This window comes from Ailuropoda melanoleuca, chromosome 1 (genome assembly GCF_002007445.2).
Source record: "Ailuropoda melanoleuca isolate Jingjing chromosome 1, ASM200744v2, whole genome shotgun sequence".
In the NCBI taxonomy this organism is placed as follows: Eukaryota; Metazoa; Chordata; class Mammalia; order Carnivora; family Ursidae; genus Ailuropoda; species Ailuropoda melanoleuca.
This window is the reverse complement of record NC_048218.1, coordinates 198,087,879-198,102,501: the sequence shown is the minus strand read 5'-3', so window position 1 is coordinate 198,102,501 and position 14,623 is coordinate 198,087,879. Positions and strand designations below refer to the sequence as shown.

General features: G+C 37.5%; 1 protein-coding gene across 2 annotated transcripts in view; it reads right to left on the bottom strand.

Annotated features, from left to right (window-relative positions):
• TTC26 (tetratricopeptide repeat domain 26) overlaps nt 1–14,623 on the bottom strand; it is a 46,784-nt gene that overhangs the window by 7,212 nt on the left and 24,949 nt on the right. For both annotated transcript variants that reach the window (XM_002914197.4, XM_034637809.1), the window contains exons 9-16: nt 11,573–11,675; nt 9,892–9,947; nt 8,726–8,779; nt 7,728–7,791; nt 5,930–6,018; nt 5,443–5,526; nt 4,082–4,151; nt 3,139–3,245 (exon numbers count right to left, since the gene is read on the bottom strand). In XM_002914197.4, coding sequence (XP_002914243.2) covers nt 3,139–3,245; nt 4,082–4,151; nt 5,443–5,526; nt 5,930–6,018; nt 7,728–7,791; nt 8,726–8,779; nt 9,892–9,947; nt 11,573–11,675 — 627 coding nt within the window. The remainder of the gene's footprint in view (nt 1–3,138; nt 3,246–4,081; nt 4,152–5,442; nt 5,527–5,929; nt 6,019–7,727; nt 7,792–8,725; nt 8,780–9,891; nt 9,948–11,572; nt 11,676–14,623) is intronic.

Genomic DNA, 14,623 nt, shown 5'->3' with positions numbered 1-14,623 from the left:
CAAGGAGACTGGCTGGGTTTTTATTGTGGTTGGTGGTGGGGCTGGGATGAGGTTCCGGAGCAGGAGCAGGGGCTTGTGTCATTTAAATCACCTAATGGCGTCAGAGAAGGGACTACCTAGCATTTTTTATCATTTTGTCCAGATTGGGACACAAGGGGAAGAGGGAAGGGTGAGGCTTAAAAGCTGTCAGCTATCAAACATCAAGAAATGGAGTCAGGCTTGTCATCGCCATTCCTGTTCATTAATGAGTAGTAGTCCATGCCAAACCAGTTTGTTTAACCTTTCACTACTGAAGGACACTTGGATTATTTTCAGTTTTTGATTATTACAATAAAGCTGCTGTTGACATTGGGAATATGTATTTGTGTGGACACAGGTTTCATTTCTCTGGGATAAATGCCCAGGAGGGTGGTTGCTGGATCATATGATAAGGTATGTCTGTGTCTGTTTGTTAAAGAACCTGCCTATTTCACAGTATATGTTTTTTTCATCCTTTTACTTTCAATCTTACAACCTTTTAAATTTCAACTTTGAAATGAGTTTCTTGTAAAAAGCACATAGTTGGGTCATGATTTCTTATTCACTCTGTCAATGTCTGTCTTTTAATTGGTATATTTAGACCATTTACATTTAATGCAATTATTGCCATGTTAGGACTTAATTCTGCCATTTTTTTCCTATTTGCTTTTTCTGTTTTTCCTGGATATCTCACACATGTCTCTGTAATTTGCGACTGGAGAAAGACGTGATTGTGCAATTAGCACAGCGGAAGGGCAAATAAGTCTGGGCTTGACCTCTCCAGTCTTGCATACATATCTTTTTCCTGCTTTTTCTATATTGTAATAAGTCTTAGCCATGAGTGTAACTTTGAGTCATGTGAACCCTTCCAGTGACTCACCAAACTAGTGGGTGGTCATGGGACCACTGAAACAATAGCTTATGTTAAACTGTTTTTCAAGGTCATTATCTTCCTTTGATCTTTACCCCATCTTCCTCTCATCTCTTTTAGGGTCTTCCTCTGTCAAAAATGTTCCTACTCTCTTGAATCTTTAATTTCTTTGTTCAACAGCTCCTCTGCCTAAGGATATACTCTTACTCCCTACTCTGAAAGAAAAACCTCTCCCTCCACCTGCAAAAATACTCCCCCACCCCAAATCCCTAACCCTGGTTTTCCTTTTAAGTTGGCAACACATTTCCCCCGTTATCCTTAGCTTTATTTTTATCTATCTATCTATCTATCTATCTATCTATCTATCTATCTATCTATTTACTGTGGTCTACACTCACTGAGTCTGCTTTCTAATCTCATTCTCTTCTCTACCCACTATTGTTTTCTCAGGTCTCATACAGTTCCATTGGGTTGCAGATTTGACATTCTCCTCCCTTGGCTTTTGATAAATACGAACAAGAAAAACAGGCATAAAAAGCACTTTTTCCCCACTCCCGGTTCTTTTCTTTCCTTATGTCCATCTTCATCCTTTGTCTCTTTCACTGATTCTTCTGTTTCTATTCCTTAAACACTGGTGTCCACGTGGTTCCTCATCCCATTCACTGGTTAACCTCATTCTCTCCCATACTCTGCTGCTGCTGCTACTACTACTACTATTACTACCACTACCACCACCACCATTAACTACTGTTAACTTTCTCTCTCTTTTTTTTTTTAGAGAGAGAGAGAGCATGCACATAGGTGGGAGAAGGGGAGGGGCAGAGAGAGAGGGAGGAGAGAAGAGAGAGATCCTAAGCTATCTCCATGCCCAGCACGCAGAGCCAATCCCACAACCCCGGGATCACGACCTGAGCGGAAATCAAGAGTTGGATACTTAACTGACTGAGCAATCCAGGTGCCCCTGTGTTAACTTCTAACACTACATTTCTAATCCTGACCTCTCACATGAACAGCTGAGCTCCAGGCTTGCCCTGATAATTTCCCACATGTAATATCTCTACCTGGAGCCCCAAACACACTTCAGATTTAATACATTTACAACTGAACTAAATTCCTCTCCCAATGTTTTCTTTCCCTCTGCCTTCACTAACTCCCTTAATGTCATTGCCATCTACTAAGTCATGTTAAACATTTTTAAGCTTCCTATGTTTTAAAACCTTTTCCATTGATGGTGATTCACTTTATTTTAGTAATGATTCACTTTGAAATGAGCTACTATTAATTAATTTAACACTAGATTCTCTTTACCTAACATTTGTTTGTCTTTTGGGCAGGAAAAAATATTCCAAAAAAAGGAATTTCCAGAATTTGAGGCTAATTTGTAAAAAAAAAGCTTTTAATCTATAGAATAGGGCCCAAAAGTCCTCCCTCCTTCTTTCTGCCTTTCCAACTCCATACACACACACACACACACACACCTGCTCCCACATACACACATAGAGAGCCAATCCTTTAGTAAATCTGATTGGTTTTTTATTCTCTTTTTCTGGTTCCTTTGTCTCTCCTGTCTACAATTTGCACCTAAGTATTCCCCAAGGTTTGGTTTGCAACTCTCTACTCTTCTCACTTTCCTTCCCTACCTGGGTAATCTTGTTTTCTAGGGCTTTAATTACTATTGAAATGGCGATGATTTCTCCAATCTATGATGTCAGAAGACATCTTTCTTCAGAACCAAGTTTCCAACTACCAGATGAGTATCTCTACTTGGATGGTATCTAAAGACTCACACGCAAGCTTTAGAAATCTAAAACAATCTCTCTAAATCGTTGTTTCATATACATTGTTTCATATTTCATTTATATGCATATACTTGATATACATATAAAACCCTGAAATGCTGTTTTATCTCTGAGTTCAGTTTGTTCATGAAAAGGATGACATTTCTTTTTCTTTTTTTAAAGATTTTATTTATTTATTTATTTATTTATTTATTTATTTATTTATTTATTTAAGTAGGTGCCACACCCAGCAGGGAGCCCAACATGGGGCCTGAACTCACCACCCTAAGATCAAGAGTCCCCTGCTCTTCCAACTGAGCCAGCCAGGAGCCCCAGGGATGACATTTCTGATAGTTCTATGTGAATCCTCTTACCAACGGCCATTTAATCTCTAGGACACCTCTCCCTAATAATCAGTGTAGTACATGAAACTGATCTTCAGTTTTCCCTTTAGATCTCACTTAGACTCACCTTGTAGCAGTCATTAGCAATGAGCTGTAAGAGGCTAAAGGACTCGCCAGAGGTTTCCATCTTGAGATAAAGTTCCCAGGCTAGTCTTGGTTTCTTGTTCATGATATCTACAAAAAGAAGCAAAGCTTTTTGCCTCTTAAATATATAGGAAATACAATTCTGCATCTTGCTATTCTTCGGATTTGGTTCTATGTTCCAAACAGACAAAGAAATGGTAAACAGCTCTTATGCAGAAAGTTTGCAATGTTAACATTAAGCTGGTTCTCCATCAGAACTATACCATATGTAAAATACTTAAGTTAGAAGTCACATAATTATATCTTTTTAGATTGGGTTCATTTCCAGTAGTTCCCACTTTGCTCATCTGCTTAAAAGTCATGTATCATTCATTCAATCCTATTTATATAGTTTCAGCCTCACTTTAGAACATCTGATTGCTGAAATTTTCCCATGACTTTAAAAACTCTGTGAACATTTTAAATCCAGGTGGAAAAAAAGGAGCAAGAAAAGATAATGAAGGGGGAGAGACAGATAGACAGAGGTTATAGGCTATATAATATTAAAAAACCTTATGCTTTTGACATTTTATTACTTTTCAGGCCTGCATCATAATGAAAAGATAAAATTAGCATAACAATATCATTTAACAAAGAACCCTGTAAACTGAGATTCTGGAAACTTTAACAGGGCTGACGGAAAAACTTGGCATCTTTCAGGACTGTTCATGCTAGGTCAACATTGTATGGCAGAACTAAGCACAAGGTAAACATATGTAATATATGTACAGGACCACCCCTACTGAGTAGCATTAATGATGCTTAATTTCAGTGTTTACTCATTCTATGACACATAATTAGAAATGTTCACTGTAATTTCCATCCAGAAGATTATGCAACAGAGAAGAAAAAGAGGATTCCTCTGTAACATTTAAAAGAAAACTCACAGCACCGAGCTAACCAACTGAGGTAAATGTAATCATTTTTCATCTTCTCACTTTGGATTAAAAGGAAAACCTGCAAGAAGAGGAAAGAAAAGGAATAAACATGAAGCTATTTTTGTGGTAAAAATACCATATCGGCTTGCCTTAGATTAAGACTTAGTGTAGCCTTACAGATGGTCAAATTCTCTACAGGCTGCTAAGGAAAGGACAAAACTGTGGTGATTTTGACACACTTCTCTCAGTTACTGATATCACAAGCTGACTGAAGAAATTTGGTAAGGATATAGAAGATTTGAACAGAATAATTACAACCGCATAACACCTATTTTGTTCAAGGACACATGACCATGTTACTGGGCAGTAAAGCAAGTCTCAACAAATTTTGAAGGACTGGTGTAATACAGAGCACACTGGATGACCACAATATGATTAAGTTAGAAATCAAAATGAAATAGCTTGGGAAAGAATACACATACTTGAAAATTATGACACACATTTTAAAATAACTCACAAAGAAGACATAACGGAAGGTAGAAAATAATTAGAATTTGAATTAAAACAAGTGGAACAATTTGATAAATAATAACAAAATTGAATTGAATAGTTCAACTGAATTGCTTTGAATGATTCAGGCAAATCAGTCTGTGAAGGCTGAAGTAAAAAATAGTGGTTAGCCTTGGGAGAAAGGGACGAACTCAAATAAGGAAATGAGGGGGTTTTTATGGGGTTAAGGTAATACTGTTTCATGATCTGAGGACTGATTATTTGGCTACGTTCACTTTAAAAATTCATCAAGCTGTATACTTTGATTTGGATATTTTTCTCAACGTATGTTATGCTTTTATAAAATATAGCAGAAAAAGGAAAACAGTAATATGGTTATAAAATCTATATGTCTATTTACATTGTACTTTTTAATGTAACCTAAGAACAAAGGAACCTTTCATAATCCTTTGTCCCTGAACATTTTATTTCAGTGAGAAAAAGATAATGTTTTTATTTTTATTATGTTTTTTCAAATTTTTATTTAAATTCCAGTTAGCTAACATATAGTGCAATATTACTTTCAGGTGTAGAATTTAGTGATTCAACAGTTAACATACAACACCCAATGCTCAGCACAAGTGCGTTCCATAATCCCCGTCACCCGTTTAGCCCATCCCTCATCCCTCCCCTCCAGCAACCCCCAGTTCGTTCTTTATAGTTAAGAGTCTGTTTTATAGTTTGCCTCACTCTTTTTTTCTTTCCCCTATGTTCATCTATTTTGTTTCACTCTGGAAAATAGTATGGAGGTTCCTCGAAAAGTTAAAGATAACAATGTTTTTAAATAGAATCATTTGAATGCATCAAAAGCATGTACCCACCTCTTCACCCTCACTGGTATTGCCTGTTGCAGCTTTGGCTTGGGCATAATTAAAGTTAAAGATGTCATCATTGTAGAAGTAACTCTGAAAAATATCCCAAGAATATGTCACATTGAGTATAACATACGAATATAACATATCGGTTATACTAGATAAACTCAAAAATAAATTTTTAAGAAATTAGCTGGCACCATCAATGCCACTGTAGTAAAAGGGCCATCTCTAAAAGTATCTTTTTTTAAAAGATTTTATTTATTTATCAGAGAGAGAGAGAGTGCACAAAGCAGGGGGAGTGGCAGGCAGAGTGAGAAGCAGACTCCCCACTGAACAGAGAGCCAGATGTGAGACTCGATCCCAGGACCCTGGGATCATAAGACAAATGCTTAATCAACTGAGCCACCCAGGTGTCCCTCTAGAAGTATCTTACTTCTGACACATTATATATAGTATTTTGTAGACAAACTCATCTAGAAAATTCTATACTGACCTTAAATGAGTTGAGGTAAATCAAGACATCATCAAATTGCTTAAGCAGAAAGAAACAGGAAGCCATGCACTGCCTCCCAGGTATTGTATCTGAAAGGGAATGGGAAAAGAAACCAGGTATATTCATGAAACTGAAAGTTCTCTTTAGCTGAAATTTGAGTTACTTTATAATTCAGAGATAGGAATGTATTCCAAGACATCTTTTCAGATTCTGAAATTATAGCTTCTATTCAGTGGACAAAACCTCAGCATAATGGAGGTCACAGTACTTGAGAGTGACCAATAATCTCTCTTGGGGCTAACTCACAGACTCCAGAATGAACACACACCCTGCAGGCTACAGTACTCCTCAGATGTTTTTCCCAGGTTTTGAGTCTCTCATCAACTCTGACACGTGCACATTCAACTAACGTGGCTTAGTCTCCATCGTCACTCATCTAAGACACTCATCTAGCACTTCCAATCTCAAATGGAGAAATAATTTGCCATGGAATCATCTGGTCCTGATCCTGACCAACTTTCTGTCTGTTACCGGATTTCTATTTGAGATAGTAGAGAATTAGTATAGCCCCCACCCTTGCCACTTGCACTCCTATTTGTTCTTGCTCTGTTCAATTTTCCCCCCATAGCACTTATCACAGATATACTATATAATCTCTTTCTTTATTGTGTTTATTGTTTGTCCCATTAGACCGTATGCTTTACAAGGATGGAGAACTTGTTTTGTTTACTACTGTACCCCCAATACTTTAATAAATTTTTGTTGTATGAATGAATAAAATGAAGAAAGGAAATATTATTCAATAAATGGTTTTGGTGAAACATCTGAAAGAAAATGAATATCCAGTTGTGATAAAAATATTTAACAACTAGTTCACTACAAATACTGTCCATCAGAATAGAAGCTGGCCTTAAGACAACTGGTACAAATAGCCATATCAGTTCATACCGGCTAACTATTAGCGCTTTTTATAGCCCTTTCTGAAATCTAACACTCAATCTTGACTGATGAAGTCAATATTTTAATAAAAATGAAGCAACAAAACTACTGGTGGGAAAATAAGTGTATATTATATAACTGTGGGGGTACAAAAGCACTTTCTAAACTAGATACCTGTGTAAAATATCATTACAAAAATAAAACTTCAATAAGATTTAAATTTTTTACACGTGAAAAAATATCATAGGCAAAATTAAAAGGCAAATGACCCACCAGAAAAAATATCTATGACATGATAAAAGTTGAATATATAAAGAGCTCTTGAAAAATCAATAAAAGTTAACATTTCAAATAAAAAGCAGAATCAAATTTTATTTTATTTTATTTTTTTTTTTTTTTTAAAGATTTTATTTATTTATCTGACAGAGAGAGACAGCCAGTGAGAGAGGGAACACAGGCAGGGGGAGTGGGAGAGGAAGAAGCAGGCTCCCAGTGGAGGAGCCTGATGTGGGGCTCGATCCCAGAGCGCTGGGATCACGCCCTGAGCCGAAGGCAGACACTTAACGACTGAGCCACCCAGGCGCCCCAGAATCAAATTTTAAAAACTCACAAGAACTAAAGATTACATTCATTCTCTTCTATTTATATAATCTCTCATCCCACTTTATCTGAGATGTTGAGAAGAGCTAATCCAATACTCTCTCCTATGTCTCTCCCACAGGACTTTCTACTTGATACTTTGATACTTTGCTTTCAAGCCTGACACATGTAACCCTGGACAGAGACTCAAACTTCACCAGTCAATATATGACCAACTTCAATTATGAATCATGTGAATGAGTACTGATTTCAGACCTACCACACTCACTCGCTGACCCTCCCACCAGCTGGAAGAACTGCTGAGCAATTTTCATATGGTCCCTCTGAAAAACAAAGCAGAGCTGAGATAGTTGATAGAAGCTGAAAATACTTTATTTGTATTACACTTTATGGTTTTAAAATATGTGCCAGGATTTAACATATACCCTTGTTTTACATCCTCTCCCAAACAAACTAATTCTTATTAGCATAAGCACTAGAGAATTATAACCTGAAACTAAATTAAAACCTACCTTGGGTCAGATTAAAAAAAGAAGAAAAAAATCCAATCCCCAAACTCTATCCTAAAAGTAACTTCATTAAATGAACTCATTCGTCTAGTCATTCATTCACACATTCAACAGACACTTACTGCTCTTTTATTACACTTCAGACCTTGTGGTAGGAGCCACAGTTATAACAAGGAGTATTAATTCAATACACTCATTCACTTATTCGATAACCATGTACTGCCTATCAGTACAGTGCCTAAGGCACTGTAGAGTGAGCTAGAGATAAAAATATTTATTCCTATATCCAGCTTGTTCCCAAAAGAACTTAATGCGCCATATTCAGATGAATAAGAACTTAATTTTAAACAGTGTTATGGTGTTTATAAAAGTCTTTGCCAAAGAAACAATTATCCCCATTTTACAGATGCCAAAATTATAGCTCAGGGGTGTGCAAGGTTAACCAAACTCACTGAGAATAAGAATGAAGCTGTGCAATGATTTGCAGTTATTATTAGATATAAACGCTGCTTAAAAATTGGGCTGTTAAAAGATGAAGCAGCAACTCTTAGAGTTAAAGCTTTCTTTTTTTTGGTCTTTAAATAACCGAATTCTTTTTATAATGGAATCTGGGTTGGGGGATATGGAGAAAGGAAAGGAACTGCAGATGAACCTATTTGTGAACTTGTTGGTAGAACTTTAACATTCATTTTGATCTCGTCCACACACTATAACCACAACTATAGATTACCAGTGATTTCATACTCACCGAACCCATTTCCTGGCCAAGGGCTGCACTGACCACTCCTTTGAGGATATACTCCTGGCAACATGGAATAACACTAATTAAATTTCCAAAGAATGTGTAGCTATGAAATCTCTTTCAAATTAATTTCAACTTAATGCTTTATATATATTATCAAAAGTTACCCACAGTCACTTTTCTCTGTTCCATCCCTGGCTTGAATGAAAGAATTAGGAGACTTTCATTTGTTTTTCAGGAAAGTGTCCATATAACAGAATTCACCGTATTTGTAAATTCACAATCTTAAGCAGAAAAACTCAGTGGAAACCTCGAGAAATTAAGTTTTATTTCAACTCAATGGAAAAAATTAACAATAAAACATTTATGTAATAATTTTTATCACTTTATTAGCCACTGCCATTCTTTGTGACCACATCACATACATTATATATTATTTTCCCTTTCTAATCATATAATAACTTTTATTTGCTAATAATCCTTTTCCTAAAAAAAAAAAAAGTATCCTCTGATCTCCATTTGTAAGGTATTCTCTCTTTTGGAGCCCTGGAGCCTCACCTTTATCGCTTTCAGACTTGGCTCTATTCTTTAACAGACATCTTCCTTAGCAGCTTTATAAATTTTTTATGTAGGCACTATTTTTATTTAAAAGGGTTCATAAAAAAAGCAGTATAAAAGATGCTGAAACTTTTATACACTTGAGAAATATATCTGTTTAGATTTCATGGGGTCTAGAAACATTTCAGTCTTTCATTCAGTAAGTGCAATGTCTGTTACATGCTTAGTTGCACACAGTGTTGGAAATACAAACAGACACAGGCCCTGACTGCAAAGAGCTAACAATCCAGTAAGGGAGAAAGACAAGTTACAATTATACTGGTGAGATAAGTTTCTATATCTTGTTAGTTCCATTAGAACTCTAGATTTCAGTTTTTTCAAACCTCAACCGTTTGGAGGAAATGACCACATATAAGGGAGTTTAAAAACATTAAAAAATCCAGAATATTCATTCTCATATCAAAAGTCTCACAGGACATTTCTAGATCAACATATATGGTCCTTCCCGAGAGTCTACAAGCTGGGATCTTCTCTAATATGCCTTCCCACTAGCTTTCTGAAATTCTACTTTCAACAGAAGTTGGTTAGTAAAATGGTAACACATTTTCAATTACCTGAGGAGTAGTAGGTTCCAGATCCTTAATTAAGTTATAAGCTTCTTGTACATCATCTGAAATACAAGAAATAAGTAGCTATACTAGTCTGTAGTCCAGCAAACCCTTCTAAGATAGTCCCGAAAAGGTAAGATCCTTCAGCATTCAAACATTCATGGGAAGTATGATTTGTTTCATCTGTCCTCTAACTCTCCATCAACTTCAATGTGGAGTAATTATCCTAAAGATAACCAAATATCTTAGGAAACCTGTAAGTCATGAAGCACCTAAAAAAATGTTCAAGCTAAGAATATGGACTGATTATTATATAAAAATGGCATTGTAGTTATATAAGTAAAACAACTGATTTTTTTTAAAAAGGCAATATATAATAAGTATGTAGGAGTGAAATGATATGAAATCTGGGATTTGCTTTAAGATGTTTCAGCAGTAGTGGGGCACCTGGGTGGCTCAGTGGGTTAAGCCTCTGCCTTCAACCAGGTCATGATCCCGGGGTTCTGGGATCAGCCCTGCATTGGCTCTGGGGAGCCTGCTTCTCCCTCTGCCTGCCGCTCCCCGTACTTGTGCTTTCTCTCTCTGTCAAATAAATAAGATCTTAAAAAAAAAAGACGTTTCAGCGTAAAGAGGGACAGAGAGAATGGATGAAAGAATGGCAATATTTTGAAGATTGTTGAATCTGGAATGAATATGTTGGGTGTTCATTTTAGGTGTTTATACTAGTTTGCTTAGTTTGAAAAATTTTTAATAATTTCTAAAATATATAAGATATTTAATTCTTGTCCAAATGCCTACTTCTTTGTGCTTTCATATCAAATNCAGCCAGCGAGAGAGGGAACACAAGCAGGGGGAGTGGGAGAGGAAGAAGCAGGCTCACAGCAAGGAGCCTGATGTGGGGCTCGATCCCATAACGCCGGGATCACGCCCTGAGCCGAAGGCAGACGCTTAACCGCTGTGCCACCCAGGCGCCCCATGTTCTTATTTTAATAAACACTTATATTTTCCTCAAGGAGGAATATGTTGTCTGGTTGGTTTATACCATGCACCTAAAAAGGCCCACACTGTTAGTCCAAAGCTCATGACAGAGTGCAATCACCACCGCATGGCAGCTACTATCCTGTACTCAAAACTGTTAGAGCAAAGACTGCTTAGGCACATGTCTAACAATTTTAACAGTAACATCACATTTAGCAGTAAACATCACATTTAGCAGTAAACATCACATTCTCTTTGAATCATAATATTTCTCATAAGAAGCTGGAAGTAAAAAGAAACAGAAAGGCAGACAACTAGAGCAAATAAAAAATAGTTGATGATAAAAAAAAAACCTGAAGAAAATGTGGATATGCATTATACATAGAAAAAGAACCACAAGGAAGGGGAAGGAAAACAGTGGGAAAACTGGAATAGAACAGGTAGGGAACAGAAGACAGAAAAAGAAGAGGGAGAAAGAAAACCAGAATATGGGAGAAGGTTGGAAGCAACAGAAGAGGAAAGAGAGGATAAAGAGAAAAGGTACAACAAATAAGCACCAATAAATTTGTTCTCCCCTATGAACCTGTTGCAAATATATTTTAGGAAGTATTATGGATTTTAAAAGTTAAGCAAGTAGTTCAAATAGAGGTTAAATGTTCTAAAATATCTCATTATAAGCAATTGGTCTTGCTCAACCAATTTTCCTTACCTTGACGAAGGTAGTAAATCACTAAGTTTAACCGAGCTTCAGGAATAACATCAACCAGGGGAGGCAAAACCTGCAAAGCCCCTTCACCTCCTCGGAAAACAACCTAAAGATAGAGAAAGTCTGTTATTACAGCAATAAGTATGAATGTATTTATTGGTGGAAATGTTTAATTAAGGAGTTGCCACTTATAACTGGGTACTCAGTTATTCTTTGAAAGGACGAATATATTTTTGAAGCTCTCAGTATACACACCACCTCGACCCCATTGAAAGAAAGCTGTTAACTAAATTATAATAAGTGTAAGAAACAGAATAAAGGCATAAGCCTATTGTATACATTTCCTTTTCTCTTCATAAGAACTGCAGAAAACTCATAAAGTACCCAAAAATTAATAAAACTTTTTTCGAGACAGGTATTCTGTATCAAAAACTCCATGAAGGGGGTGCCTGGGTGGCTCAGTCTGTTAGGCAGCCAATTCTTTTTTTTTTTTTTTTTTAAGATTTTATTTATTTGGGGCGCCTGGGTGGCACAGCGGTTGAGCATCTGCCTTCGGCTCAGGGCATGATCCCAGCGTTACGGGATTGAGCCCCACATCAGGCTCCTCCGCTATGAGCCTGCTTCTTCCTCTCCCACTCCCCCTGCTTGTGTTCCCTCTCTCGCTGGCTGTCTCTATCTCTGTTGAATAAATAAATAAAATCTTTAAAACAAACAAAAAAAAAAGATTTTATTTATTTATCTGAGAGAGAAAGAGAGAGCCTGCACAAGCAGGGTTGGGGCAAAGGAAGAAAAAGAGGAGGAGGAGACCCCCCGCTGAGCAGGGAGCCCAATACAGGGCTTGATCCCAGGACCCTGAGGCCATGACCTGATCCGAAGGGAGAGGCTTAACAAACTGAGCCACCCAGGCGCCCCAAGCATCCAGTTCACTCTCTCTCTTTCTTTTTCTAAAAACAAACAAATGAACAAACTCCATGAAGGAATTTATATAACCTTTCTGAGCCTGTTTCCTCATCTCGAAATGGAATTAATAATGTCTACCTTTCAGGATTATTATGAGGATTGAATGAGTAAAAGTGGGCTAAATGTGTGGTACATAGTTGTAATTTTTAATTAACTCAGTAAATACTCATTAGCCCCTACTATATGCCTGAGATTGTAGTAAGCACTGGGGTTACAGCAGGAACTCCTGTTACACTCAAGTGGGAAGATAGCCTCAAACAGCAAACACATAAGCATATTGTCATATGACAGTAAATGCTATAGAGAAGAGTAAAATACCATTCAGGACAGCAGGTCTGTGCACTGTTGTGTACCCACAGCCTAGCAGTGTCTGGCACGTAGCAAGTTGTTTCACAAATAGATACAGAGAAATCAAGGCCATCAGACATGAACTACCTAATCTCTCGTTTCTTTTCTTTTCTTTTTTTTTTAAGATTTTATTTATTTATTTGACAGAGAGAGGGAGACAGCCAGCGAGAGAGGGAACACAAGCAGGGGGAGTGGGAGAGGAAGAAGCAGGCTCCCAGCAGAGGAGCCTGATGCGGGGCTCGATCCCAGAACGCCAGGACCACACCCTGAGCCGAAGGCAGACGCCCAACGACTGAGCCACCCAGGCGCCCAATGAAATATTCCCTTCTTTTGCCGAGATTAATTCTTTTACTTGTCGTCTTCATCTCATGACTTTAAAAAAAATTAATTTCAATATATTTACAGTGTTATATTAGTTTCAGGTGTGCAATATAGTGATTCAACAATTCTATATATTACTCAGGGCTCATCATGATAAATGTAGTCTAAATCCCCATCACCTATTTCACCCATTCCCCCACCTACCTCCCCTCTGGTAACCACCAGTTTGTTCTCTATAGTTAAGAGTCTGTTTTTTGGTTTGTCTCTTTTTTTCTTTCTTTATTTTGTTTCTTAAATTCCACATATGAGTGAAATCATATGGCATGTCTTTGTCTAACTGACTTATTTCACTCGGCACTATACTCTCTAGATCTATCCATGCTGTCCCAAATGGCAAGATTTCGTTGGATTTTATGGGTGAATAATATTTCATTGTATCCACTGGAATCCATTGTATCCATTCTTCTTTATCCATTCATCTATTGATGGACACTGGGTTGCTTCCATATTTGGCTATTGTAAATAATGCTGCAATAAACATAGGGGTGCATGCATATTTTTCATTAGTTTTTTCATGTTCTTTGGGCAAATACCTAGTAGTGGAATTACTGCATCACATGGTAATTCTATTTTTAAATTTTTGAGGAACCTCCTTACTGTTTTCCAGAGTGGCTGCACCAGTTTACATTCCCACCAACAGCTCACAAGGGTTCCTCCTTCTCCACACCCTTGCCAACATTTCTTGTTTCTTGTGTTTTTGATTTTAGCCATTCTGACAGGCATGAGGTGATATCTCATTGTGGTTTTGATTTGCATTTCCCTGATGATGAGCGACGTTGACCACCTTTTCATGTGTCTGTTGGCCATCTGTATGTCCGTCTTTTTTGGAGGACGTCTGTTCATGTCTTCTGCCCATTTTTAATTAGATTATTTGGGGCTTTTTGTTGTTGAGCTGCAGAAGTTTTGTTTTGTTTTGTTTTGAAGTAGGCTCCATGCCCCGTGTGGAGCCCAAGGCAGGGACTAAATGCACAACTCTGAGAGCAAAACCCAAACTGAGATCAAGAGCCAGACACTTAACCAACTGAGCCACCCAGGTGCCCCAAGTTGTTTAAGTTCTTTATACATTTTGGATATTAACCCCTTATTGGATATGTCATTTGCAAATATCTTCTCCCATTCAATAGGTTGTCTTTTTGTCGACTGTTTCCTTGGCTGTGCAGAAGTTTTTAATTTTGATGTAGTCCCAGTAGTTTATTTTTGCTTTTGCTGTGCTTGCTTCAGGAGACATATCAAGAAAAATGTTTGATGGGGCGCCTGGGTGGCACAGCGGTTAAGCGTCTGCCTTCGGCTCAGGGCGTGATCCCGGCATTGTGGGATCGAGCCCCACATCAGGCTCCTCCACTGTGAGCCTGCTTCTTCCTCTCC